General features: G+C 40.7%; 2 protein-coding genes across 4 annotated transcripts; one reads left to right on the top strand and one right to left on the bottom strand.

Annotated features, from left to right (window-relative positions):
- The first annotated feature begins 477 nt into the window (after positions 1-477).
- LOC114443423 (protein FAM102A-like) lies at positions 478-20,070 on the top strand. Of its 3 annotated transcripts, XR_003671439.1 has the most exons (14): positions 478-654; positions 968-1,223; positions 7,270-7,390; positions 8,156-8,185; positions 8,929-9,045; positions 9,116-9,162; positions 9,256-9,416; positions 9,688-9,789; positions 9,969-10,179; positions 11,245-11,366; positions 11,444-11,513; positions 11,589-13,652; positions 18,865-18,867; positions 19,850-19,862. XR_003671439.1 is itself a non-coding variant. In XM_028417425.1 (12 exons), the coding sequence occupies exons 2-12, from the start codon at positions 1,078-1,080 to the stop codon at positions 11,632-11,634; spliced, it is 1,173 nt and encodes a 390-aa protein (XP_028273226.1). In that variant the 5' UTR covers positions 478-654; positions 968-1,077; the 3' UTR covers positions 11,635-14,256. The 3 variants fall into 3 exon arrangements, 1 of the variants encoding a protein (XP_028273226.1); XR_003671440.1 differs by lacking the exons at positions 18,865-18,867; positions 19,850-19,862 and adding an exon at positions 20,057-20,070 and having other exon boundaries at positions 11,589-11,865; XM_028417425.1 differs by lacking the exons at positions 18,865-18,867; positions 19,850-19,862 and having other exon boundaries at positions 11,589-14,256.
- Positions 18,681-26,197, bottom strand: snx30 (sorting nexin family member 30). The gene is made up of 9 exons (XM_028417424.1): positions 25,921-26,197; positions 24,592-24,810; positions 23,570-23,680; positions 23,307-23,465; positions 21,327-21,516; positions 20,782-20,981; positions 19,885-19,974; positions 19,390-19,542; positions 18,681-18,938 (listed from the first exon to the last, which is right to left on the bottom strand). Exons 1-9 carry the CDS (start codon positions 26,053-26,055, stop codon positions 18,861-18,863), a joined length of 1,335 nt encoding a protein of 444 aa, XP_028273225.1. The 5' UTR covers positions 26,056-26,197; the 3' UTR covers positions 18,681-18,860.
- Positions 26,198-26,657: the final 460 nt, after the last annotated feature.

Below are 26,657 nucleotides of genomic sequence, written 5' to 3'. Positions count from 1 at the left end.
TGCTTTTCTCCACATGGGACAAAAACTCAAAGGGTTAAAAGTTGACAATAACCTGGCAGTTAACTAAAGATGTGATCATATCTTTAAATTATCTAGCAACCTTTACAATCATTTCAAGTTATTTTGCAATAGTTGTTTGAGTCGAACACACAACAAGAGGAAAAGCAAACAAATGTACACTTTTCATCTTTAAATAAAAGTCTTTTTAAATAAAATAATTACAGATAATCCATTCATACAAAGGACAACAAAGACCAAAGCCTGTCAGCCTTGGTAGTTTTTGTTCTGAAAAAACTTTTTGTATTCAAAACGGTGAGGCGAGTCATTAACTCTGCATCAAGGCTGCAGTTATCAGCTGGAAATGACATTTTGCTTTTTTATATCGTTTTTATTTGGTTTTACTTCTCCGTAGTGCCCCCACCCAGGCTGTTACTGAGACTTTGCGGACGCTCCCTAACTGTCCCGTGAGACGTTCAAGGAGCCGCTCAGCCTGACTGAGCACGCAGAATTCAGTGTTAAACTGCGGAGGCGAAAGTTGATGAAGATGCACAGAACCTGAAGGCACTGCCAGTGTCCAGACTGCAGTTCTCTGCAGCGGGGGTTCAGCGCTGCTGCTTTGATACCAAGTATGAGGACCAGCGGACCGACGGAGCGGTAAGGGAACAGGCTGTACAGTTACACGTCGAGTGGTTTCAGTGTCGGCGTGGCAGTTGTTTGTAGTCCGGCAATGTTAGTGAGAAGAAGCAGCCATGCCAGCTTTCCTGGATAAAGTTCATGTTGCTTGGAAATGTATCAGCATAGACCCACAATAAGTAATAATCAGAGGTGTTTGCTTATGTCTTACATCTGTGTGGGGAACGAAAAAAGTTAAACGCACCACAGCTGCCACTGCTGTATGAACCTTACCAAGCTGTACAACCTGCCTGCATGTTGCTGTAGGACTTACACATGTATTCTTATTTTGCAGGTCCAAACATGGTGGATGCACATAAAGGTTCTCTTTGTCAGCTTTAGAGTTCATTTTCATTTGGTTGTGTGTTCATTCATTGTGTCCACCACACTCAGCAGCTGGACAGTATGTCTTTTTTACTGAAAAAGAAGAAATTCAAGTTTCAAGTGCACTTCACACTAGATGAGCTGACAGCAGTACCTTTTGTCAACGGAGTGCTTTTCTGCAAGGTCAGGCTCCTTGATGGTGGGGACTTTGCCATCATATCATCCAGGTACTCAGACCTACTTCCTTGTTACATACTCTGCATGACACTGACTGATATTAAATGTCACCGCTTTCCACTTTTATAGCTGACACTTTAATTTGCTCTGTGATAAGTTAGCTGTTTTTGTTGTTAGTTTTCAGATGAGGGAGGGGCTGGGCTGTAAAACAGGCATTTGCAACCTTTAGAACATCATGTGTTAACCCTCATATCTCCTGGGAAGGTTTCTCCAGCTCCACCCAGCTGTTGTGACTCAGTATACTGGCTATGAGTAGGGCTCCAGCTGTTGAGAGATGTAGGCTCAGAAACATTATCCAACATTAACCAGTACTTTTTATTAGAATGCGTCTGTCATTCCAGTAGTTTTACGCACACACACGCTCATGGTTTCAGAGCACCATCACAATCTGTTCTGTCCCATTAGTTATACTTGTGATTGCATTCAGGTTTGACCTTGGCTTTTACCTCACACACTCTACTGCTTTAATGAACAGGACATTTAAATACAAATATGTCATATCTGCCACACATCCAGTTTGGATCTGCCTAAGCTGCCTGGATTAAATTGGCTCTTTTAAATCCTGGGGGTTTGCTTTATCTGCTATGTGTTAGGTAATGCTGAAATCAATAAATTGTGCTTTGTGTTACTACAGCAGGGTGTCTTGAAAAATTAAGGTTTTCAAATATGAATGTTTGGACTGAATTGAGCTGTATGCTGGCCCCAATAATGTTAAAAAAATTACACAGAAGCTCCAATAACCTCACAAACTCCCTTTACATTCTTTGTTCAAATTTTAATTTTAATTTTGCTACGCTCGATGTTTAAGGCGGAGATAAGTCATGCTAAGAGACTGTGCTATCTAGACTTAATGGATTATCAGTGTGAGCTGTTGACCTTAAGGAGGATCCTTCTGATGGCTAAAGGTGACAGCTGCATAAGGTCAAAACGCCACATTCCTCCAAACAGAGGCACAATATTCTGTACCCCATCCCCCATTTTTCTTTTTAGGTTTAACAGAAAATCTCAAAAATTCAATCATCTTGTTAAGTCATCTGGGTGACTTACAGAGAGAAGTAGAAAATCACCTTGATAACGCCAACACCTGTCAGCTGGCACCGGACATTTGACCCCAAAAGAACTTTGGTTTCATGACAAAAGCTCAGATAAAATGTGCTTTTTAAAGAGTCTTTCTGACATTGGTTTAAGAATATAAGGAGAACATGTGGTCATTTTATACATTCAAATCTCATTAGCAATTCTATGTACAATGCATCAGTGAGGAGGATGTCTGTGGTTTATGACTTTGCTGTTTTTAACAGATATTGTTGCCACAAAATGGTGTTTTTACCCATCTTGGTACTGTAGCGCTGTGTCCCACTGTAGCTAACTGTGATTTACAGCTATAGTGGCTTGGTTTGAGTTGCATTGAACTCTTAGAAGCTGTTTATAGTGGTTGTATTGCTCCAGAAAAGGGAAGTGTGTAACCAGTGTGATCTGCTGGTCTTTGACCAAGGAGTCTACTGTCGGTTTCTGTTATCACTGGAAATGATTTCCTGCTTTCACTCTTAAGTGTCAGGTGGTTGGTGGTCAGGTTCTGGAATCCTTGAGTAAAAAGGAAAACAGCACAATAGATTCAACAACATGCATTCTCTTCAGGTTTCTTTACAGGGATTACTAACCACACGTGCTTAAACACATTTCCTTCAATGTAGATTAAACATAGAGGATGTGGGCTAAAAACCTCTGCCTTTGTATCCCTTTGCTTTTCTCTTGTCAGTGCTGAACAAAAACCAAGGTCCTCTGTCACAGCAGTGTTATCCTCAGGTTGCTTTGTGCAGTCATGCATGCCCTGTGAAACAGCCATGTTCTTGCCTGTTTGAGACTCACACACCTTGTTCCAATGTGTAGAATCAGAGCATCATGGCTCTGACAGATGAAGTGAATAATGTTGATTATCATAAAAGCACATGTTAAGCTCAAGGATATAATAAAATAAACTCTCATAGCATTAGGAAGGAGAGTAGTCTCAGGTTGTCACATCTGTTTTTAACTTGAACCAAATGGAGGACCCAAACTAATACAAACAGCGATGCTTTATTTGTCATTAATAAGGCAACAGTCTTTAACATGTGGCATGGGCATGGTGCCAGCCAGAGGCAAAACACAAACCCACAGAGTTTAACAGCAGTCCCAGACAGAAGCTCTGTGGGCACACTACCACAATAAACGGGTGACCTGGCGAACAAATTGTGAACAGCCTGTCTATATGTACTGCAGAGGTTGACTGAATGACACTTTTAGACACTACTGACATAATTTTCAATTAAATCAGTGTGCATCTCCAGTTGAGCTGGATACTTGACATTACATGTTACTAATGCGGTGACCATCAGTTGTACACTATTTTTCATGATATCCAAGAGTTTGAAGCGAAGCAGCTTCACCGTTGCCTTCACTGAGCACTGCTCCTCCAAGCATCTATACACACACACACAGTTTTGGGAAAAGTAATTAGTTACAGTTTCAGGTTACCCTGTTAAAAATGTAATAGTAGTGTAACTATTTTAATTATTTTATCAGAGTGGTGTAACTAATTTGATTACATTTTAATTACTTTTCTTAATTTTGAATGAATGCTCTCGACTCTAAACCATATTCATATGTTAAAACCTGGCAGTGTTAACCTTTCAGCAGTAGCCTACTTAACTTAGCCGGCATAAACACCATAATAAACGCAGTCACAAGGCTGAACTTCAGTATGTCTTTTTACTGAAGTGAGGGGTCGGCAGTTATCAGACAGGCCTCCACACCTCCACAGCTGTATGTATAGTATAGATGTTGATGTATAGGCTACATACCCTTAGATGTGTCTTTAAATTAGACATGGACTGTTTAGATGTTGGCAGCATCTTAATTGCTGGCAAACACTTCTTGCACTGTGCAATAACAGTATGGCCTTTATCTGCAGTCTTTTTGAACCTCCAACACACCAATGCATTCCTCGTCCACGCCGTTGCTGTCTGATTAAGGGCTGGTATATACTCCATGAATCAGAGAAACCTGTTTATGTTTCCGAGGTGACAAGAACAAAGTGTGTTTTGGCCCAGACATTTCATACTTCATGAAAAATGTGTAGCAGACCTCCTGCAGACATCGCACACACACGTTTCGCTGCTGAACAAAACAAGTTTCAAACATGTTTGAATCATGCGTCCGCAGCAAGCAAGGCGAGCAGAGAACCCGTCAGAAAACTGCCAGTGTGCAGCTTGCTGCTTTGGAGATGATGCTAAAATATTCAATAAATTCAAGCTTTTGTGAAATCAGATGGAATTAAAAGTTTAACTATGTTGTATGTTCATTTTTTAAATATAATTATGTAACAGCGTTACTTGTAATTAGTTACTCCCCAAGACTGAACACACACACTGCCAACAAAAACATTCATACACTAGCAGTTCATCTTAAAAGTAATAGCTGGGTAAAGGACTAGGATCTAGGTGTGTGTGTGTGTGTGTGTGTGTTTCCACCCATAAACAACAAGAGTTCATTATCAATAGATGGGAAGAGTTTAGTTCAGCCCAACACATTACTTGCTTCAGTGTGTGAACACAACGCCATGGCAAAATGGTTAGTTGCCATCCGAAGGCCAACTACTCATGTAAAGCATTGCTTCACTCTGAGGCCCTGCTTGTGTCTATCTGCTGTACAATGGTGTGTTTGTGAAGGCAGGCTGGGCTGGAAGAAAAGAAGTGGCAGAACCTGTTTGCTTGCTTTCTGCTGCTACCAGGCAGCCTGTTATTTTAGAAGCTGTAGACTTAAGCTAAGTAAGACGGATATGTTCCACTGATGAAGTCAGTGTTAGAAACATGCCTGAAGGTACTGACTCCTACAACTGTGACTGGATAAAAACAAGCGGAGCGAAAAGCGTATGTAATACACTATGATTGTCTAAAACATGGAGAACAACAGAAATACGCTAACAGAGAATGAGGGCAAGTCCCAGCAGGCACTTAGTCTTCCTCATGATGTGAGGATTCACCCTCAATATACTGTATATGAAAGCCCTTAATGTTCTTAATCAGCTTCTTGCTGTCAATGCTGAGGCCACCAAACAGTTGTGGTCATTTTACTTAAGCATCGTGGGTTTTAGTAAGGCACATACTTCCATGCAACAATCAAAGTCACACAGTTGTGTGTCTGTTTGCTTATGTTACTAGCATTGTTTCTGAAATCTTATTACCTCACACACAGACCTCTATCTCTAAGGAAGTGTTTTCCTTAAAGCTTTCTGTGCCTCATTCATGGGCCCTTTTATAAAAGGTTAAACCCTATACCACCAGTACTTAAAAAATGGCCACGTTCACGCTGTCATGTTTGTCTGAATAGGACGTGTTTAAATAGTAGAGAGTAGAATCGCGATTTGGATTTTTGTAAAAGATTCTAGAATAAGAATGACAGTATTTCTGTGAACAGAAACCTCCTAAAGGTGGTAAAGGACCTGCAATGGTCAGTAAGAGTGAGTAGGCAAGATGCAATGCATCGTGTTTCAAAGGACAAGGTTATTGCTCTCAGCTATGTAGTAGGCTGCACTTCTGATGTGGGTTATGGAACTGGACCATGTTTCCTTTGACATGAGCTAGCTGGGCACAGATAACACCACAGTTTACTAGTCAAGTTAGGACAAGCCCAGCCACATGATAGCTGTGTGTGTAGGATGGTTTGATAGTTTTAGTATTAGTTTCCTGTTACACATCTTACCTCTTATCTCTTACTAAGGAAAGGCTATTCCTGTTTGAAGCAAACACTGTGACCCACACAGGGGGTCCACTGCAAGCGGTACCTTAGCAGAACAACAACTCTGTTAAGATTGCTAGAAACAACACACATCACATCATTACACTGTCACCACCATGTTTGACTGTTTGAACCATGTTCTTTGGGTTCTACGCCTCCTTTTTTTCTCCAAATCAAGTCGACATCTAGTTTGGTTTCATCTGACCAAATGACACACCTGTCTGTGTAATCTGTCTCCAGAAGTTTTTCTTGGTCTGCAGCCTGGCAGTCGGAGTCCAGGTCTCTAGTGACTGTCTTTACAGACACATCTCTCACTAGTTTTCTTTCCAGGACCTTCCAGTCTTGTTGTCCTTGACTCTCTAAGAACTTCTTGATCAAACCTCTCACACCAGTTCTTCAAACTTGGAAATATAGAAGCGGTGCTGAGGCAGGCAGGAAAACAGCTTTTGTCACTCAGAATAGTCACGGCCTAATTCCTGCTTAACACTATGTCTTAACATAAGTAACACAAGTAAAGGTTTGACCCTTTGTCTTGTAGCCATCTTCAAGTAGCCCTAGAGGCAGGCGTGGGCAATTATTTTTTGCGGGGGCCACATGGACTTCTATAAAAAAGCTGACGACAGTGAAATGTGTCAGGTGACCTGCAGTCACACCTGCATGCGCTGTGGAGATTCTACAAGCTTTACCATACGTTTCAGCATAGTTGGCACCTCATTTCAGGCTGGACCGGTTCGTGGGCTGCATTGGGGGAACATGGGGGGCGGACTTTGCCCAGGTCTGCCTTTTTGACTCTCTTTTAGGGGGATTTTATTGTGTTACATCAGAGGTTAAGAGTTATATGTTGTGGTGTGGAGCTTTGTTATGTTTACAGTATAGTTGTCCAGTTCTGTTTTCATTTCTTTGGTTGCTTTGGCGTCCACTCTTCCATTTGAATGCAGATTGCAAGTGTGAAAGACAAATCTACATGCAGATAAACAACAGATCTGTTTTGAATCAGTGGAGGTGGAAAACCCCTCAGAGCAGAGTGTAACATGTTACATCCCAGATGAGGTCATCTGGATCATCAGCTGCACAGCTTTCTTTACAACTAGAGCTAGAAAAGACAGAAGCCTCACTGTGCAATGCATGCAAAGGTTATATTGTACCTTACAACTGTGATACAAATATTTAATTGTCACAAACTATACAACTGCCTAACTACAGTGTGTGTGTGTGTGTGTGTGTGTGTGTGTGTGTGTGTGTGTGTGTGTGTGTGTGCAGAGAGGAGGTGCAGCAGAATTGTGTGAGATGGAGGAAGAAGTTCTCATTTGTGTGTAAAATAAGTGCTAACCCAATCACTGGAGTATTGGACCCCTGCATCTGCAGAGTCTCTGTGCGCAAGGTAAATACATATCCCATTCACCTACATTATGAGATAAGATAAGATAACCCTTTATTAGTCCCCCACAGGGGAAATTCACGAGAATGTTGTAGTTCTGTTTACATCATTCATTCATTCACATTCAGTGATTATGCAGAAAGTCTGAAGTCAGGGGTTAAGTTTTAGAAAACCTGACATAACCCCCCCCAATCAGGCAAACAGGTGTTCACAGGATGGATGACATCAGCATCACTTGTCAAAGTGTTAATAACTAAGCTTCTTCTTCCTGTGGAGGAACAGAGAACCAAAGGACTGATGGGTGCTGGACGAGTTAACATCAAGATGATGATGATAACTAAAATACCTCAAGTTATTCACTTGAAACTTTCTGCAGGATCACTCAAAGGACTGAACTGCATGTCAATTAAACAAGAGCAGTATAATTCAATTCAATTGTATTTATATAGCGCATTTTACAATCAGAATGGTCTCAAAGCGCTTCACAGAGACCCAGACCAACAACATTTCTTATCGATCAGCACTTGGTTCTTTGTGACACCTACACTCTCAGTACTATGAACCTTTGCACATATGCAGTCAGCATCTTGTGTATTTTATAAAAGGTGAGCAAGTAGAACAATTTTTATTTACAATAAACAGGCAACTATCTTTGGCATTTGTTCAACAAGGCCCTAAAAAGGGTCTATATGAGGTGATGATGTTTAATGTGTTTACAAGATGTGTTAAGCAAAGTTTAGTCCTCACTGTTTTGATCTGTCTCTACAGGAACTCAAAGGAGGAAAGACCTTCTCAAAGGTACATTTTGAAAAGGTTTATATTATCTCCATCTGCTAAAACCAAAACTCCTTTTCGAAGCATCCCAGACAGACTAAGCTGACCTGTCAGAGTTGTGACCTCTGGCTAATAAAGTGTGAAGTGCTCTGCTACCCATGACGCGTGTCTCATAATGTCAGACATTGTAAATAGCAGCCATGTATACATCTCAGGGCTGTGTGACAGCACACTGTCAGGATGTATGACTGTGTACAGTCAGGATGTATGACTGTGTAAATTGACCAGTAACTGATCAAAAAGCTCCAGTGTCTGTTTTGGCTTGCCTCTTTATCCAGCAATCAGAGTAGCACTCTTAACTACCTCCTCTGCAATTACAATGCCATCCTCATTCTGTCACAGTGCATTTCACACAAGGTGGTATAAGTAAAGGGTTTGTTTGTTTGTTTTGTTACCCCGTTTGTTGTTTAGTTGCAATGTTTGAGAGAAAGGAATATCACAACAAAACAGGAAGTAACTAACAAGGAAAACCTAATCCAGACACAAGCTGTGGCCCTTCAAGTAGGCGCAGTGCTGAGTGGGCAGAAAACTGAATGAGGAGGTTAAAGGAGGTTGTTGACTTCTAAACTATTTAGACAAAGAGAATAAGAGTTTAGACCCAATACATCCTGCTGACTCAGATCTGTGAATGGATTCTGGATCAGCATTGAACAGAATTTATTCTACTTCTGCAGTCAGCTGTCCCTTTTCCGTGTGTCTGTCTGCAGCTAGGTTTTGCTGATCTCAACATTTCGGAGTTTGCTGGTTCAGGCTCCACAGTCCGCTGCTGCATCCTGGAGGGTTATGACACCAAAAACACTCGACAGGACAATTCTATCCTGAAGGCAGGAAAACACACACACACACACACACACACACACACACACACAGGATTACTGACATGTCTTTTTACAGGTAACAATTGGGATGACGCTTCTATCTGGGGATCCCTGCTTTAAAACGTGAGAGCCACACAAGCAAAAACATCTGAATATAACTTTGCTGATTTTATTCAAATACTTTCAGTATGTTATACATTGTGTTTTTGCCATCAGGCCTCCCAGTACGGCTAAATCTGTCTCCACTGGGGAAGAGGACCCCACCCTGCAGCTCGCCCGAAAGGGGGAAAGCACTGATGCAACAGTGCAACCACAGGGGCGAATGGTGGAGAGATCTCCTGCTTACAAATCCCGGCAGTCATCAGTACGTAGCTCAGGTACTGTTCACTTCTGTTTTTTTATAACTGGGGACCCTCGGATATTAGCACAAGCTGATATGTGTCAATATAGCATCTTACATTACAGAATAATACAGTTAGCTGGTTAGAGGTTTAAGGCATTATGGCATATATTGCTGCTTCTAAACTTTTTATTAACCTAGATATGTTACATATGACACCTGTAAGCCATTACCTTGAATGATGTGCATGAACAACATAACACCCATTGTGTAGTCTGGTATCAGTGTCATTTGCTGTGTGTTTGCAGGGCTGCCTGAGGAGGGAGAGAGTTTGTCCAGCCCAGATGACGTCTTTCACACAGGTCATTTCCGCAGCTCCAGCTATGCCAGCCAGCACAGCAAGATATCAGGTCAGAGGACGTTATTCCTCAAGAACTGACTGTAATTCCTTGTGCTCCAATAGTGAAACCTCAGAGGGTGGAATGGATCACATCCATAGTTTACAGTTTACAGTGCCAGCAGACCTTTCTTCTGTCATCATTTCAAGTCCTAATTGTTCCTCTCTGTTGTGTGCTGTTTTGTCCTCCAGGCTACAGCTCAGGTCACTCTCGCTGTTCCAGCCTGACTGACCTCACACACCATAGGAACATTTCCTCTTCCAGCAGTGTCTCCTGCGGATTCACCTACACCTCTCAGCTGCCTCCCTCCACCCCTACAGAGCCACACCGACTACCAGTTCTCACCAAACCAGAGAGACCTCCTCCACCATCTGCAACTGCCCTCTTCAACAGGTCCTCCAGGTACACACACGCATACATGTGCACCTGGAATTTTGACCACCCACAACTTTTGGCTGCATGAGTCCCTGCGAGGCATCTCAGGACTGCATGGCACTGAAGTCTGACATGTATAAATTCACATGCCTGAGACTCAAGAGTGTGTGTGAGTATTATACAGTATATATTATTATCAGAAATGAGATTTTTTTTTTAGCAGAAAACAGTCTAAGCTGATGACATGAAGTCATACAACATAGCAATTTTTAAAATGTTCATATTAAAATATTGTGTAATTGGTGGCATTTGAAGGAACCAATGTTTTGTGCAGTTCCTTGTCTTTTCAGGGATGCTATTTTTCCTACTTGATGGTAACAGCATCTCAATAATCTGTATTTTGGAAATTTGTATTCATTTTGTTGTGAACTGATTTGGTAAAAGTCAAAGCCACACTAATGTATCACCACATCAGGGGAGGGGCAGCTATGAGATGAAGCAAACATTCCTGCTGTTGCTGAACAACACTTGAATGCACCATACTGGAGACAGTAAGTAAAGTGTCAGGGGACAGAAGCCTGTCACTCACAGCAGCAAGTGCCTGTGATTGATGGAAAGACCTGTAACCTGCTGTTTTTAGTAACAATTATCTACAAAGCTACAAACGCATGTTTTTTAAACAGGAGTCCACACAGCCTATTGCATCGGTTTCCTCTGGTGCTGCATCAGTGTTTTCAAACATTATTAAACATCTTGCAATTAGCAGTAGTTTGCTGTGGAGCAGATATGAAAACCATCCAGGATGTCATTTTTGGAAACTGTTAGAAATAAGGAAGTGTGCTCAAAACATACTTAGCATGTGAGTGGATACCATCAGCTTTAACAAATCACTCCACACAGTTGTTAACATGGAGTCTACAATATTTAAAACATGCCTGTAGCTGCCAGTAGTTCCTCATGACTGGTCACGAGTAGTAGAAACTCTGTGGTTCGCCACTGAAAAACCTGGCAAGATGGACTCTCGCATCATCTTGCTGCCTCTGGAGGTCAAATTAAAAAAGATCTTGTTGTTGTATTTGTCTCCAACAACAGGAGAAAGAAGAACACTGTGGAGAGGCAGCCCAGCTGTGTAGATGACACACGCATTGATGCAGGTGACATTGTAGAGAAGATTGTGCAGAGCCAGAACTTCTCTGACAGCAGCAACAGTGAAGGTCAGACTGTTATCTTTAGTGTAAGCATATTTGAGTGTCACAGCTTTACCTTCTCCTTGATGCTTGTTTCTCCTCAGACAGCAACTTGAGACTGTTTGTCTGCAAAGATGGAACCACTGCCCTCAGTGGGACACAGCATGCCAACAGGTACACACTAAGGTCTTGTGGTATGGTTTTACTAATTCATAATCTCCTTATAACATTTCATTCCCTTATTCTCAGAGAAACACCTGGTATCTTTGAGCCGGTGATCATCGAGACTCACTGAGATACATCAGCCTCATCAGCTGTGTCTGTGGTGTCTGTCTGACAATTTGCAGTCATCTGTAAACCTGCTGTCAGTGCGTACATTTAAGATGACTTTAATGTCTAGAAAATAGACTTTCTAGTGCACATCATTGATAACACCTGCCAATATCTTAAATCATATATTAATTATTCTCTTTTTACTCTAAGATAAGCAAATTAGATTTCATGTAAAAACAACTCAGTATCACTGGTCACTGAAACCTCTTTACTGGACATACACGCACAGTTTTGTATACACTAATATTGCACATGAGACTATAGCACTGTGTTTTCAGTCAGTACTGTAGCAGGGAGAAAGGCCCATCACACACCAATGCACATGAAGTGCAGCAAATACACTACAAAGTGAAAACTAAACAACCAGGGAACACAACACTCTGACAGGAGCTAGTTAATGTACACAAAGTAGTTTTTCATTTTAAATTTACTAGTCTTCAGAAGACAAAATTTCAGTTTGTTGTTCATTTATTCATTTAATTTTTCAATGGCCTCTTGGTGATGCAGTCATGGTAGGTAATGGAGCGTGCACAGGGTCCCAGAAGCTAAGAACTTTGAACAGAAGCTATTTGAGCAACTTCAAAACAAACACAATAGACACAAAGTAGTTCAAATTACTTTAAAGGTTAAATACAATCTACAGTTACAATAATAATACAAAATGTTTTTTTTTCCTGATGAGACATCGAGATAATTATTTATGTCAAAAAAAGAAGCTGGAATAATCTGAGAGAAAACATGTGTGCTACAGATTATTTGTCTTTCTTCCTAGCATTTAGTCTCAAAGGTTCTTTTACAGTTTTAACTCATTTCTGAATAATTATCATTAAAGTGTGTCTTAGACCAGCCATTGATCCATTTGAGCAGATAAGGTTTATTAATTTATTAGCTGAGCTGTTTTACACAGTGCAAACACAGTGCACAAACATGAAAAGAAAGTAGGTGTTCAGGACACACAGCACGTTACTGGTTCTCACTGTCAGTTTTACCAGTAAAACTATCAACTGCACTCACTGCAGTCTGTGCATTACGGTGGAGCATTCTGCAACACAGCCAGTGAAAGTTGGCCTGTACAGTACTTGAACAACATTTTGACCACCGCATTGTGGGAACTGTAGTGTAACACTGGAATAGCAGTGCATTTAGAAAAAAAGCTCTGTCAATTCAAAAAAAAAGTTCAGTACAGTGGAGTGGTAAAATCAAAGAATTACCCAGTGTATATGCTGACATCATGTACCAGTTCAGCTATGGTTTTGTTGTTTTGCATGCGCTACTTTTACACTGCAGTGCAAAGCAATACTCACGAAGAGAAATATAGTCAAATGGCTTATGCAAACTCTTTTTCTAGGAGCACCAGGCACCAGGACTGACAATATATAGTTCCTCACAGAACTCATTTGAGCCACTTTATGCATGCAGGCCATGCATTTCTGACTGAGAAAGGAGTATACTGTATGTTTGTATGTATCCCCAGACAGACCCACTAACTGCTTTTTGTAGGGGTATTCATACAAGGGTCACATGACTCAATACTAGTCACAGCTTGGAGCAGTCTTTCCTGTTAGTAACATCAGGGAGATAATATCCTAGCCACATTTTCATATGCCTCTGTTGAAACAGCTCTTGAACATTTTTCATTCAGTGTGAAATGAAATCATTTTTAAAATGGTTATATCATAATCACTGCCCTCTACTGTTCACTCAGCATTTTCTGCAGGTTAGGCAGAAGGGATATAAAATATAGGTTATAAAACACTAACACATTTCAACAACATTTATGCACTAAATGAATAACCAGCTGCAAGCATTTTATGTTTCAAGTCCACAATGTATTTGTAAATAATGAAGATCTGGGAATATCTTTGCAACTGCTAAGGTTTCCACAAACATTGCCATGTTCATCCCCTCACAAATGTACTGTCTCTTCACATATATTGATCATTTCATAGTCTTAACTGCAGTTCTCTGTGGTGTGGCCCAGTCCCTCCCTTTGTTAGTCGTGTTGTCAGGCCAGCAGGCTGGTCTCCTGACTGGTACAGAAATGAAAAACCTACTGATGTAACAGAACAATGAAAACTAATGGTTAGGGGAACTGCCTGCTGCTGTGATTTGTCTATAAAACATTTGTCTTTCCTTTGTATGCAAACATGTGACCTGATTTGTTTTGTGTGTATGACCAAAGGCTTTTTTCATGTGGTGAAAGGGTTTTTGTTATTTCTTGATGACTGTTGGAATGGATTTCATGGTTTTTAGCTGTGGTACTGTCTTAATGGGCATGTAACAGTGGGGGTTGGTAAATGGAATATACTACAGAAAATATTTTTATACTATTTTATAACTTATTTAATTCAAAGTATGTTCCACAAATTGGAATTCTATGCATATGAAATTAAATATACTAATATGCTGGTGGATTCTTGTGAATGGAATCTGTTTTCACTTTCACTTGTATTAAATGCCAGGAAATAAATGTAAAATCACATCAAAACATTATATCCTATTAATAATTGTATTTGGATATTAACAACCAATGACTTGATTGTCATGAACATGCATACCAAATAATAAAGCTTTGTACATGTGGTCTGCTGTGCCATTTATCCATTTAGGTTAGTTTCACAGTTTAGGAGAAGTGGTCTCAGCATAATCAGTCTGAATTACATTTCAAATATAAATTCAGTAGCAATGTCACCTTTCAAAAATCAAACCGAATCAAATGAACTTTGTCACACACAGTTGTACATAGTATTGTTGAGATTCAGCATTATGATAATGTTATAACACAAATGCTTGCAGTACAAAGGCAAGGCTAGATGACATGATAAATGGACAGTGCTGGTTTTATGTGGCTGTCAGCTTTTTTTACCTGCAGGCAATATTTAAAAATGGTGGTTGTGCCTTTGATGTTGTTTTCTAATGTAATAGGCAAATATTGTCAATAACTTTTTATCCAAGAAGTAATACTGCATTACTAATAATAGTAACTATAACTCAAGTTGTCATAATTGTTACCAGAATGTAACACAAATATTCAAAAGAGTGCAGAATAGGAAATGGGAAAGAGACCTAAACAAACATGAAGGGGTTTGTTCTGCTGGTGGTGACTTCATGAAGCTGTGCTGCAGTTCCTTTACAGTGTAGAGTTTATTTTTAGTGATTGTATTTCTGCTTCAATAATCACATATCTTGCTGAAAAACATTAAGCATTCAATATGTTTGTTTGCATCTAAACTCATGTTCTGCAACAATCGCAAGCCATTCAGATCACATTTTCATTCAGATCACATTTCAGATCACATTTCCATTCAGATCACATTTCGCCAGTACTTAAAACGTTTTTTACGTTGTACGCCACAGAAAACGGCGTTTTCACGTCATACACTGTAAACTTTCATTTCTCATGAAAGAACTAAACTGAATTATGTTGACAATAACATTTGTTCTACTTACTCCTAATCTCCTAATCTCTCTCTCCCAAACAGGTTGTTAACAAACAACAAGTTGTTAGAACTTTAAACAAAAAGGACTGACTGATAAGTGCGCAGCAGGGGGTGAGGAATGTGTTGCATTTGTTGTAATATTACATTCAGAATAATCCTGTAGCTGTGGACCGAAGTGATGCAGCAAAGGAGGTCAGTGCTGGATCAGTGCGGTCCGTCCCTCTTCTCTGCTGATAGGCTGATACAGAGTGAACCAGTGGCTGAGCAAGTCATAGGGCAGAGATCATTGTTTGCTTGTGGTACGCTCCAGCTGAGTGGCGTCGTCTTGCACTAACCCTGTTTTTGAGATGCAGCCAGTCGAGTGTACATTTCTGCAGGATGGACCAGAGCTTGTGAAGGTGCTGCTGACTTTGTAAAGCCCAATGGAACAAGTTTTAGTGGGTTAGATGAGGAAAGATGAGCTCTGAGACTCTGATGTGACCTGGTGCAGAATGATGGGACTGCCTCACTCCGTGTTAAGTGAATGTGAGGCTGTTATGTGTCTTAGTGTGATTGTTGCATCTTACCTCTGTGTCTCTGTGTCTCCTCTCCAGTTTTCAGTTCTCCCAGCTTTACCTGAAATGAAAAGCAGAAGAAACAATAAGTTTGGAATCCATTAGTGTATCTTAGCCTCGCTCAACCAACCACATCTGCATCATTAATAATATCAGAGGCTGTTACTGATCGGAAGAATATTATGCAGATATCTTTAACTTGATCTAAAAAACAGTCAGCTAGATGATATATTCTTTGTATCGACATTTTTTAGTCAGAAACAGCTAATATATGTGCTCTATAATATCTGAAATATCACATTGCACATCTAAATTCATTATTTTACAAAAGCAGATAAAAAAACAGCAGCCATGAAAAACTACAAGCAGAAAGTAAAAACTACAAAAGCACACAGTGAGACTAATAGATCCTCCTGTCGCAAAACAAATTCTCTTATCACTAATTCAGAAATAAATATTATTTAAAACTGATCCATATGCAGCCCTGGGCCTGTTTAAATGTGCAGCAGTTTGTTTAATGAACTAAACATTTCACTAATGTGCAACAAACACTTGAAACATGACAGAAATGCACAAAACTCTTGGAAAGCCACACACACACTTACAGACACATCATCATCATGTCATGTTTAAATGCAAAATATCCACTAATTGTTGTTCCTAGGTTTTCATTGAAGTAGTTACTACTTAGTAATACTTACTAATACAACTTAACATGAGGAATGAGGGAAGTGTGCAATAACATGAAGTATATGATTCCCATATACTTCATGTTATTTACTAGGGAAAATAATCAACTAAATGTAACAGGAGCAAGAGATTCTTGATCTTATTTTGTTGTCTTTATTATTGGTCCAATATATATAAAAATCATTTGTGATAAAGATAATTGCATCAAAACAACATCAATATACAAGCTTATTTACAATTAGAACAAAATGTTTTAACATCCAAATGTACAATGACTCTGAATGTGAATAGTTGACACTGAGAAGGAACAAAGATAAAAGAAGAAGACTCCCACAGTCATGAGCTGTAAATGTTTAGGAAATACAGGGAGGGGGCACTGGCTTAGAAACACTGGTACATAAAGAAAAGTTTCAGCTCTCACAGGCTTGCACAGCCACCACAGGCATTCACGTTTGGGGAGTAACCTGAATTACTTCTGGTTTGAATCATTTTAATAAACCAACACAAACTAATCCAACTAGGGTTAGTGTTTACAAGTTGTGTTGTTAACATAAACGGGGTGGAAATAGTAAAATTATCCTGGAGCTATATTTTTAAATCAATTATTTGTGTGGTCAATTAGTACCTACAAGTAAGCAGAAGAAAGCTTTCACTACAGACACTTTGATTTCTCAACATGTTTGACCCGTTTAACATTACATTAGAATGTCCACAGTAGCTGCCTCAAGATGGGATGTCTGCTGCTTCTCCCTTGTGTAGTTTAAAGTACACTCTTTCTGTGTCACTTTATTGGCTTCTGGTAGTGAGGATGAACAGCAGCTGCTTTATCCCTTTAAATCTCTAAAAGATGAGAATAAAAAACAAAAGACAGCTCAGGAAGAAGCTGCAGACACCTTATTGTTAGTGCTCACATTTGGTGAAACATGCTCAAATCAAAGTTTTGGCAGGTTTCCATCTCTTTACTAAGTAGAATGAGCGAGTATAAACAAGAGGATTTTAAAATAAAGGACACTTCACTCTGAATGTAGTTTTTGCAATGTTTTGCTCGGACCTGTATGCAAAAGAAGGACACATTTTCTAAACATTACTTCATGTTGTATGCAGGATTCATTTAAAACAAGTCACAATGCTGTAGAATCCCATACAGTGTTTCAGAGGTGTCAGGACAATTATTTCGGCGGATTGATGGGAGAGGACTAGGACCTTTGTAAAAGTTCTATTTTAGGACACATCTCTCATCTGAGAAAAAGTTAGAAGTAGTTTTTTTTACAGTGCCTATAGTGGTTTTCTGTTGTTAAAGAACATAAGTACCAACAGGGTCCTGTTGTACCATTTAGCATGTCTGACTTAAATCAAGTACAAATTGCGAAGAGAATCATCCAACAGAGGCAGCACACAGTTCAGCCGTTTAAAAAAGAAATGAGAGGAACCAATGAACAGCTTCACCACAAGGTGGAGGTGCTTCACTGCTTTTGTGCTCAGCTTCAATGGACCACTGACTTGCTTCCCAGATAAACTTGAGGTATCATACTCTTTGTCATTGTTAGGTGCCCTCGGCCCTCCTGTATAGTAATTGATAAGTAGCAATCAGAGGCTGTACCTGATGCTACCCCTCAAGGTGAGAATGTAAATATTTACCAGCAAGTAAGATGAATCCTCAGATGAATTCATCAGCCACCCACATCAGAATACCACTGGTGCGTGGTGCCCACTACTGGTCAAATATGTGGCTTATGACATGTCAGCACAAATCAACAAAAACAGTAGGAAAGCAGTCAACAGTAACAGAGCGTACACCCTGCGGGTTGAATGGAATGAAATTAAAGGTATGGTTCTTTAAGATACTAGTATATTTGGCTTGTAATAGCCTTAAGGCTTTAACAACCCACCATGAAAATAAATCTTATAGACATCCTAAGTAGTTGTCCTTCATACAACAGCAATCTGCTGTTAAAACCACCGTTTTCTCCAAGGCTGGTCCTTCTGTTTTGGGTCATTGTTAAAATGGAGAGAGCAGACGGAAACACGCCTGTCAAAGACTGCAGTTAAATAAACACAAGCAGTAGGGATGCAGAGTATTGCATTTTTGCCGTTATAAGATATGCTGTTATTATTCAGCTCTTTTATGGAGTACTTATGCTGATGTCAGATCTTTTCCAACTATTATCAGGCATATTTAAGTTATTAGCCAATAAACAATATTTCATTTTTAGGCCTATATCTGGAGATGCCAACTTCTTGCATTCCTAACAGGCAGCGTTGTCAACCAACTGTTAATGGAAATTATGAAGTAGAAAAAGTCTGTAAGAACAACAGCAGAACTCACATGTCCTTAAATGCACCTTATGTTACCTCTTTTTCAGTACACATCTCAGTGAGATGACTAATCATCTCACAGGAAAACACAGCAAAGTCCTGTAGTTAAAATCTGCTGCCTTGTTGGTTTTTGTCCTTGGCATGAGAGAATGTGTTGTAGAGAGATGAGGAGGCAGACATGGACAGTTTCAGTTCGTTTCACTTGTTTTGTCTTCAGTCGGTTTGCCCTGAAGGAGAGTTATGAGTGACTCCCATGCTGCCTGGCACTGCAGAGGGTGGAGGAGGATCATAGGGAAAGAAAGAGGAGAAAGAAATTAGTGTCAGTAATCTAAAAAAAACAACATTTTTCGTCTGCCTGTGATCATTTATTTAGGTTAATTAGTCAGTTACTCTGGTAAAATAAATCTGCACTGTCACTTTAAATAGCTGAATGGCATGTGAGTTACAATCCTAGATTATTTACTCAGCTATTACAGACTGCTTTGTAACTTTCTGGTATAATGAAATGATACAGCATATATTTCATTGTCTACTGGGCTTGCTTCATTGCTTGATATATTTCTTATTTCGAACAAAAATGAACATGTAAATATGTTGGAAATTATACTGGAAACTAAATGGAAATTCTGTGTTTGTAAATGACTTCTCTACATTTTATGTATCATCTGGCAGACTCTAAGGCAACTGCTTAAACCACTACTTCTGCATTTTGCGTACTTTTTCATAATAGTTGATATTTTTGTCGGCCATGCCAGTGAGAAGCTGTTTGAAGTCCTGTCTTTTGTTGTGCTGCCAGCGCTCCCAGTCTGCCTTCAGATCCGCGTTAAAACACTCCACCTTGTCTTGACATTTCTCTACCTCCACCGGCATCTGCAGCAAAATAGAGACACTACAACAACAACAATACAACTACAGGGATTTGAGGGGACGTAACATTTCATGTTATACACCTCAATGATGGAGCTTTGGAGGGGAATGCAATATTGTATTATAATGAGACTTGGTGGTGGGACCAACTAATTCTTAAAAGACTAAAAGATTTGAAATCATCTAGTCATTGTACCATAACTTAAGTTTTATGCATGAAGCTATAGAACCATAGAACCATAGGTAATCTTAGGGAAATATTCAAATAGACCTCAGAAAGACTGGAATATATGACAACAACCATTTGCAGCCTCTGTGTGTTCAGAGAGGAAGGAGAAAGCTTACAGGCGTTCCGTCCTCTTGTTTGCGCAATATGGCTGCTTCAAGACGGCCTTCATACTCTGCTTGGCTCTGGTCTCGCTTCCTCAAAACATTCTGTAATCAGACAAAAAACATCACCCATAAAACCTGTGCTGTTAATATGACAATGTTGGATTTCCAAGAGGGGCATCATCAGACCACTGTTGGAAAGAGAGACAGTCATACTGAATGAGAAGCTTGGTGAGGACCGGATATGTCACATGTAGAACCGTTTGACTCTTCCTGTTTTGAGAGTCAAAGAAAGTGAATCTGTTTCCCTAGACATATACTCACCCTTTATCACACATTATGACCCACTCACATCTGACATCTGACAAGAGTACTGGCACTCCCCACTGAAGCAAATGACTCTGGAGTAGTAGACATTTATCACTTCCAGCGCTAATGTGCAGTCAATAGTCACGTGGACCCATTTTTTGCAGGTGGACCTTAGTCAGTAAACTTTTTTGCTATCAACACTGCGAACTACACTCATCTCTATTTACGCAGGTGTCACACGTTTGAAGAAAAAAAACAGATAACAGTCACACACTACTGGCAAAGGGGAACAAATCAATCAGATTATTGGGAGCTTTATGCTGGCTTAAAAACCTGCATGTATGTTTATAGAGAAGACTCAATCTTCCCAACGTATTATGACCTGGATGACTGAGAATCTTCATTAACATCCTGCATGTTCTTACCTGCATGTATTTTCTAATAGCTTATATGTGTACAAATGGTTTATGTGTAAAAAGTTGAGAGAAAGAGTTGTCCCACCTATACAACTAAAAATGTTATCAATTCTAAACTGTCTGCTTATTCAGCTCTTTGAATTTGTGAGTCCGATAATAGGTATTTTCACTTTAGCAGCCCTCTTACCTTCATGGACTCTATGTACAGAACGTATTCCCTAAGAACAGGCAGGAAGTCCTGGCTCATGTTCTCACTCAGGTCCTCCAGTCCTCCACAGCATGTGGACACGCAGCCAGCCACACCCTCCAGAGGGCGCTGCAGCTCCTGCTCTGAGCCTGCCCAGCTTGAGTAGACTGTGCCATACTCACGCAGCTCTGTTAGGTACTCTAATGGGTAAAAGGGAAAACGAACTTCTTAACACATCACAAAAAACTACACTTTACATATACAAGCACGTGGAATAACACAAAAGGCTAAGAGTTAATTGTCTCGCTGTCATCTCATAGGCTAACAGACCTTGAGAGTTTCTTCCCTGCCGTTTCATTTTTAAGGCATTATTTGCTGATACTGATGTCATGCATCCCTACCTAAAATACATGTTTAGAAGTTCTTCAGCCAATTTAAATGAACCATTCTATTTCACATTACATGAGTTTTTCTCTGTCAGGTCTCGGTGCTCACATATGTCAAAAATGCAACTATTAGAACCTCGTGCTCCATCGTTCTGATACCTGACTGCTCTTTGAGGATCCTCTGGGCAATACGGTCAATGGTCCCTAGTTTCTGACTGAAAGTGTCCAAGTATTCTCCCATGGTGCCAAATTCAGCTGGACGAGCTCGCAGCTTGTAGCCTCCAGCCACATGCTTCACTGACTCACCCACCTTGGTCAGCAAGGCTAGACCCTGACGTTTGTTCAAGTCCTGTAGACAAATAGTGACATAAGTGCATGTGATATACAGTAGTGTGATGCTGGACACAAATCCTGTAAATAACAACTACTGGATTTATAATCTACCCTCAAGAAAAAGCGCATGTTGACGGTACACACTTTCTATTGCCAGAGGACACGAAGGATGATGTATGAGCAAGCAAAAGACATTGCTTTCACAGAGGAGCACTAGAGAAATAATCAACCTGTTAAATAGTACCGTAATGCTATTTATGCTATTTGAATATATGCTATATTTCAATCCTCAGCTGGTGAAACTGGATCTTGGGACATGGAACCTGTCATCTCTGTGACAGCGAAGGAGCCTGAGCTGGAGATACTGCATGATGTTGTGGGGCTCACCTTGACATGGTGTGAGCTCTGCAACCACCAATCTTGCGAGAAAGGCTAGTCTTTCCCAGTGAAGAACAAGCTCAGACTGTCATCTGTCTGGTTGGCTTGGAGTACTTCTTGAAGTCCTTGGAGGGGGAGTGCTGTGAGGCACTGCCTCCAGACACTTTGATGTGCACATGGGCACAGATTGTCCAAAATAAACATCACGTTCAAGCATAAGAGTGTCTGTAAGTGTACATGGCACAGAACACCCTAGGCCACAGTTTAATGATTGACTTCATATTTGTGTCATTGGAACTTGCAACTACGTGTCTTAGATGATCTAGAGTTGTAATAGGCCATGCTCTGCATCTCCACTCTCAGGGCAGCTGAGCAGAGGACGTATAGGCGGGCCATGCAGCCGTTGCTGAAGCAAAAACTCAGACATGGGAAGAGTTTGGAAATACTTTTGCATGGATCCAAGATCCAAGATTTTGGCAAACTGTACGGCAGCTCACGAGGTGAAGGCTTCTCTTTGAATGTCACAGTGGCAGTGGGGCGCTCTTGGCTTCAACTGGTGTTGCTGCGAGATGGTGGAAGGATCTTTTTAATCCCATCTACATGAGTTCTTTGGAGGAAGCAGAGTCTGGGGAGTTCTGGTCAATGGTTGAAGAGTAACAATGCATGTTCCGTCTAGGCCGTGGAACAGTGGGCAGCTATTTACTCTTACCATGGGAATGTCCATCCAGTTCACACGTGCTTTGTGGATGTGGAGAACGCTTCCATCCATGTTCCTTGGAGAGCCTGGTTCGCATTGCAATGCAAGTCTGACTCATTTCTGGTGAAGGTTCAACTCCGTCAGGGGTGCCCTTTGTCACCGATTCTCTTCATAATTTTAATGGAGAAAATTTCTCAACATAGCCAAAGGGTTAAAGGGTCCCCGTTTGGGAGGCACAGGATTCTGTCTCTGCTTCTTCGAAATTATTTTTTCCAGCTGGCCTCATCGAGTTAGAGCTCTACTTATCACTGCAGTGGTCCGAAGCTAAGTGTGAAGCACGGGTATAAGAATGAGCCCCTCTAAATCAGAGGCCATGGTCCTAAGCTAGAAGAAGATGTAATGCCTTCTCAGGACTAAAGACAAGTTACAGCTTCATCTGTGAGGAGTTTCCCGTGCAAGTCTGCTATCCTAGATTGATGCATACATTTCCTTTTCCACAGTACGGCCCAGTATTACAAACTTAAGTATAAAGAAAAAACATCTGTTAATTAAATGACAGTCTTTAGAGACATATGTATGACTAACGATGCACAGAAATAAATGGAGAGAGCAGAAATCCTTCTTACTGAAAGATCACAGTCAAGATTAATCTTTTAGATTTTCACTGTATGTGTATAGGTATTGGTCATTTTCTTTTTTGCATTACAGAAATTCAGTTACTGTTGCTTTACCTTAGCTGACAGGAAAGTATTTAAATGAGGATTGAAGGAGAGGACAGGGTGGTCGGCAACTCGCTTCAGGAACTTGTCCAGAGCTTTCATCCTTTTCTCCACAAACTCCTCTGAAAAACGATCCACCACACCCTTCATCACAAACTTCTCAGGCAATGGCTGGAGACAAGAAGGAGCAAAGGGGAAAAAGAGGAAAAAGAAAATGACAGCTTTCTCTGTAAAACGCAGGGACAGAGGACTGCAACAGAGCTTATGTGACCTACTGGGATGAGGTGCGTTGGCTGGCTGTCCTCCAGCTTCATCCTCAGCCAGTCAAAGTCCTGGTAGCGCCGTCGCACACTGTACTCTGGCAGGTCAAATTCTAACCTTGTTGTCTGAAGAAAAACAGGCACATGCATTGTTGTACTAAGTGAGAGACAATAAATTACCAAGAAAGACGAAACAAAACCATTTCTCAGTTTTCAATGCTAATGTAGCTAGTAGATTTATAAGTAGATTCATTATTTGAAGCTAAACCGTAAAATAATGTAAGAGAAATCAAAGTACGGTGAGACTGTCATGTATATTGGATTACAGCACATGCTTAATGACCATAAACCACAGCTGACAGCTCATGTGCACACAAATTGTCTGTCTCTCTCAGTGGCAGTCCAGTGATAAAAATCCCACCACATCCCCCTCTCCATTTACACTATGTGTTCATTGACTGCAGGCTGTGATATTTGTCTGTAGCCTCTGAACTGAGGCACCTGGCAAAAGATTCTGTGAGTGGACAACACATAGCGGACACTCACCAAGCCATCTAGCACTTGTAATAATAGAGTTGCTATCTCTAAGTGCTACACTAACATTAAGTATCTTACAGACAATTTTATTATCCCCACTATGAAAAAGTTTTGTTTAATACGTCTCATGCTTAGTAGGGCAAGACACAAGTGAGAATTTGATGACATAGTGAAAGTTATTAACTGCCTAAACACCAGGTTCCATGCAGGAGACCATCGAGTCTGAAGGAGCTTGAGAGATTCATTAAAGAAGAAGGCTAGCATGCTTCATAAGATGTCACTCAAACTTGTTAAGAATGACACCAACTGGCTCTAGGCTGCCTCCACGGTATCAAACAAAAAGTATACACAACTGTCTATTAGCATCAGGCCGGCTCATCGTTTGGCCTTCTTAGGATCAGTTATTTGGAAAATAATTTTGTTTCTGTGTACAAGGTAAAAATGTAAGCTGGGGGAACAGGCAGACAGATTTGCCAGACCAACGCCAGCAATTAACAGACCTTGGTGGAGACTCTGTAGGTGATGTAGGTCTCCATGGTGGAGACATGCTTCTTTGGGTCATCGACTGTGACAAAAAGGTCACGGGTTTCCGTAGTGGCGTAGGTGTCTTTGGTATCTGCTTCTGCCAAACTGTCATCCAGGTGCAGCCTGTTGAACAGCAAGGACACAGAGGCTGGACTCAGTGTCTCAACTGTCATGCCGTTGGTCAGTCCCGGTTCCTGCAGGGACAGATGTGACACCATGGTGTTATTAAATTTAAATGTTGCAACAAAAAGTCAGCTCCAAGCAAAGATAGCTTGAGCCTAGCGCAGTTCTTACATTTTGTCAATGCTATTGTTGTTGTAGTAATGACAACCCGAATCAACATCACTAATTTAATGATGGGTTAATGGAAAGTACATGTGTGGAGAGGATTTCCTTGTCTCAATACAAAAAGCCTCAACTAGAAAAGGTGGAAGCTGTGTAGAATAACTTCTAGATTTAGACACTGTCTCTGAAAAATGCCATCATATCGTTGATTTTCTCATTAATTATATCACATTTCTCCAAAGAAGCACGTGGTTACAACACAAAAATATGCCCAAAGGGTAAACATAGCAGCAGAGGGAAGAAGAAACGACTGATGCAGACTTTACTATCAAACCTGCTTAACATAGTAAACTTGGAACTACTTCCTCCCGTATATAGGTTAAAGGGTTTAAAGAAGACAAGCTAGTCATCACTGTCTTCAAATCAAAGGGGTCATTTAACTTTCCATTTCAATCAGTGCCATGAGTGCTGCACCTCGGTCTGTCTTCATTCACACTTTACACACAGCCACGGCGTCTCCACACATCTCTCTCTGCTAAGCACCCAGAAAAACACATTCCCACTGCGGACACTGACGTGCTCTTTCGGGCATGGTGGTGTCAACATGTTCTGGTAATCACAGTTCAATAATTGCATTGTGGTGCATCATTACATCACTGTGATACAACTGAGCATTTGTGAGTGTCTACGATCATCACCTCTACTGTGATTGTCGTCTTTACGTTCAGACTTTGTAGGTGTTGATGTAATCACACCAGTTCATTTTACTGTGATACATGCTGTGATTTTGAGAATTAACTTACAATAAAACTGAGCTGTAGACTGAACTCATTCGCTAAACCTTGAACACACTAAATAATAATACTAAAAGCCAAACAAGACAACCCGGTAATTCGTGTTTCGGTTTGCTTCAAACTTCCTCAGATTGCTGGTACAGGCAAAGAACGGGTTCCGTCCTCGCTGCATCTTGTGCATTTTCAAGCTGCTAAAACGTATCGGAGAAGTCACAGCAGGCTTACCCTGTTACCTCCGACGCTGACGGTGACATCTGGCCCCGGGGACAGCAGCTCCTCGGCGGCGGACAGTGGGTGAAGGATCTCCGTGATAGGCTTCTGCCCCGAGCTGGCCAGGCCTCTCGCAGCGCCGACACTCATTCTGCGAAAGGCGGGAAGACGTGGCCGGGAATCAGGAGTAACGTCCGTCCCTTTTCCCGCAGCGATAGAAGCTTTTTCTCAATACAGGATCCCTTCAGTTGGGATGTTACAGCCGCTAGTTGATCACAACTGTCAGCTGACTCTTACTGCGCAGCATCGGATGTTAACTTAAAAAACCCCGGATGTAAACACATCTGTCATGTGACACGAGGAGTGACAACAAACGGTGGCCAAGAGAGTTCAACACGTTCACATCCAGAAAACACGCACAAGTAGACAAAGCTGCAAATTACGAAAATGTCATTTTATGCACACGTGTTTAGCAAACGTTCGTTATCATATGTGAAAATGCACAACGGCCAAAAGCTACAGAATTAAAAGCAGAAGAAGAAAGCCCATTTGATTTCTATATTCAATGAAGTTGACGCCAATTTTCCGGTCAGGGGAGCAGGTTACCTGTACATATATTTGACTGTGAACCTGCAACTTGGCAGCAAAACACGGTGTTGTTTGACCAAATCTTTATAAGACATACTTCCCAAAACTAAAAGAACCACATAAAATTTAATTTAACCAGTACACTAAATCAGATTTCATTCACT

The sequence above is a fragment of the Parambassis ranga genome, chromosome 12 (assembly GCF_900634625.1).
Source record: "Parambassis ranga chromosome 12, fParRan2.1, whole genome shotgun sequence".
In the NCBI taxonomy this organism is placed as follows: Eukaryota; Metazoa; Chordata; class Actinopteri; family Ambassidae; genus Parambassis; species Parambassis ranga.
The sequence above is the reverse complement of the archived record's forward strand: the minus strand, read 5'-3'. Positions and strand labels throughout refer to the sequence as shown.

Coding starts and splice junctions, on each gene's coding strand:
- LOC114443423 (XM_028417425.1), top strand. CDS start 1,078: ATGTCTTTTTTACTGAAAAAGAAGAAATTCAAGTTTCAAGTGCACTTC. Junction 1,224..7,269: donor TTTGCCATCATATCATCCAG/GTACTCAGACCT, acceptor GTGTGTGTGCAG/AGAGGAGGTGCAGCAGAATT. Junction 9,790..9,968: donor CCAGCACAGCAAGATATCAG/GTCAGAGGACGT, acceptor TTTGTCCTCCAG/GCTACAGCTCAGGTCACTCT.
- snx30 (XM_028417424.1), bottom strand. CDS start 26,055: ATGAGTGTCGGCGCTGCGAGAGGCCTGGCCAGCTCGGGGCAGAAGCCT. Junction 20,982..21,326: donor GATCCTCAAAGAGCAGTCAG/GTATCAGAACGA, acceptor TTTACCCATTAG/AGTACCTAACAGAGCTGCGT. Junction 18,939..19,389: donor ATATCAACTATTATGAAAAA/GTACGCAAAATG, acceptor CACCCTCTGCAG/TGCCAGGCAGCATGGGAGTC.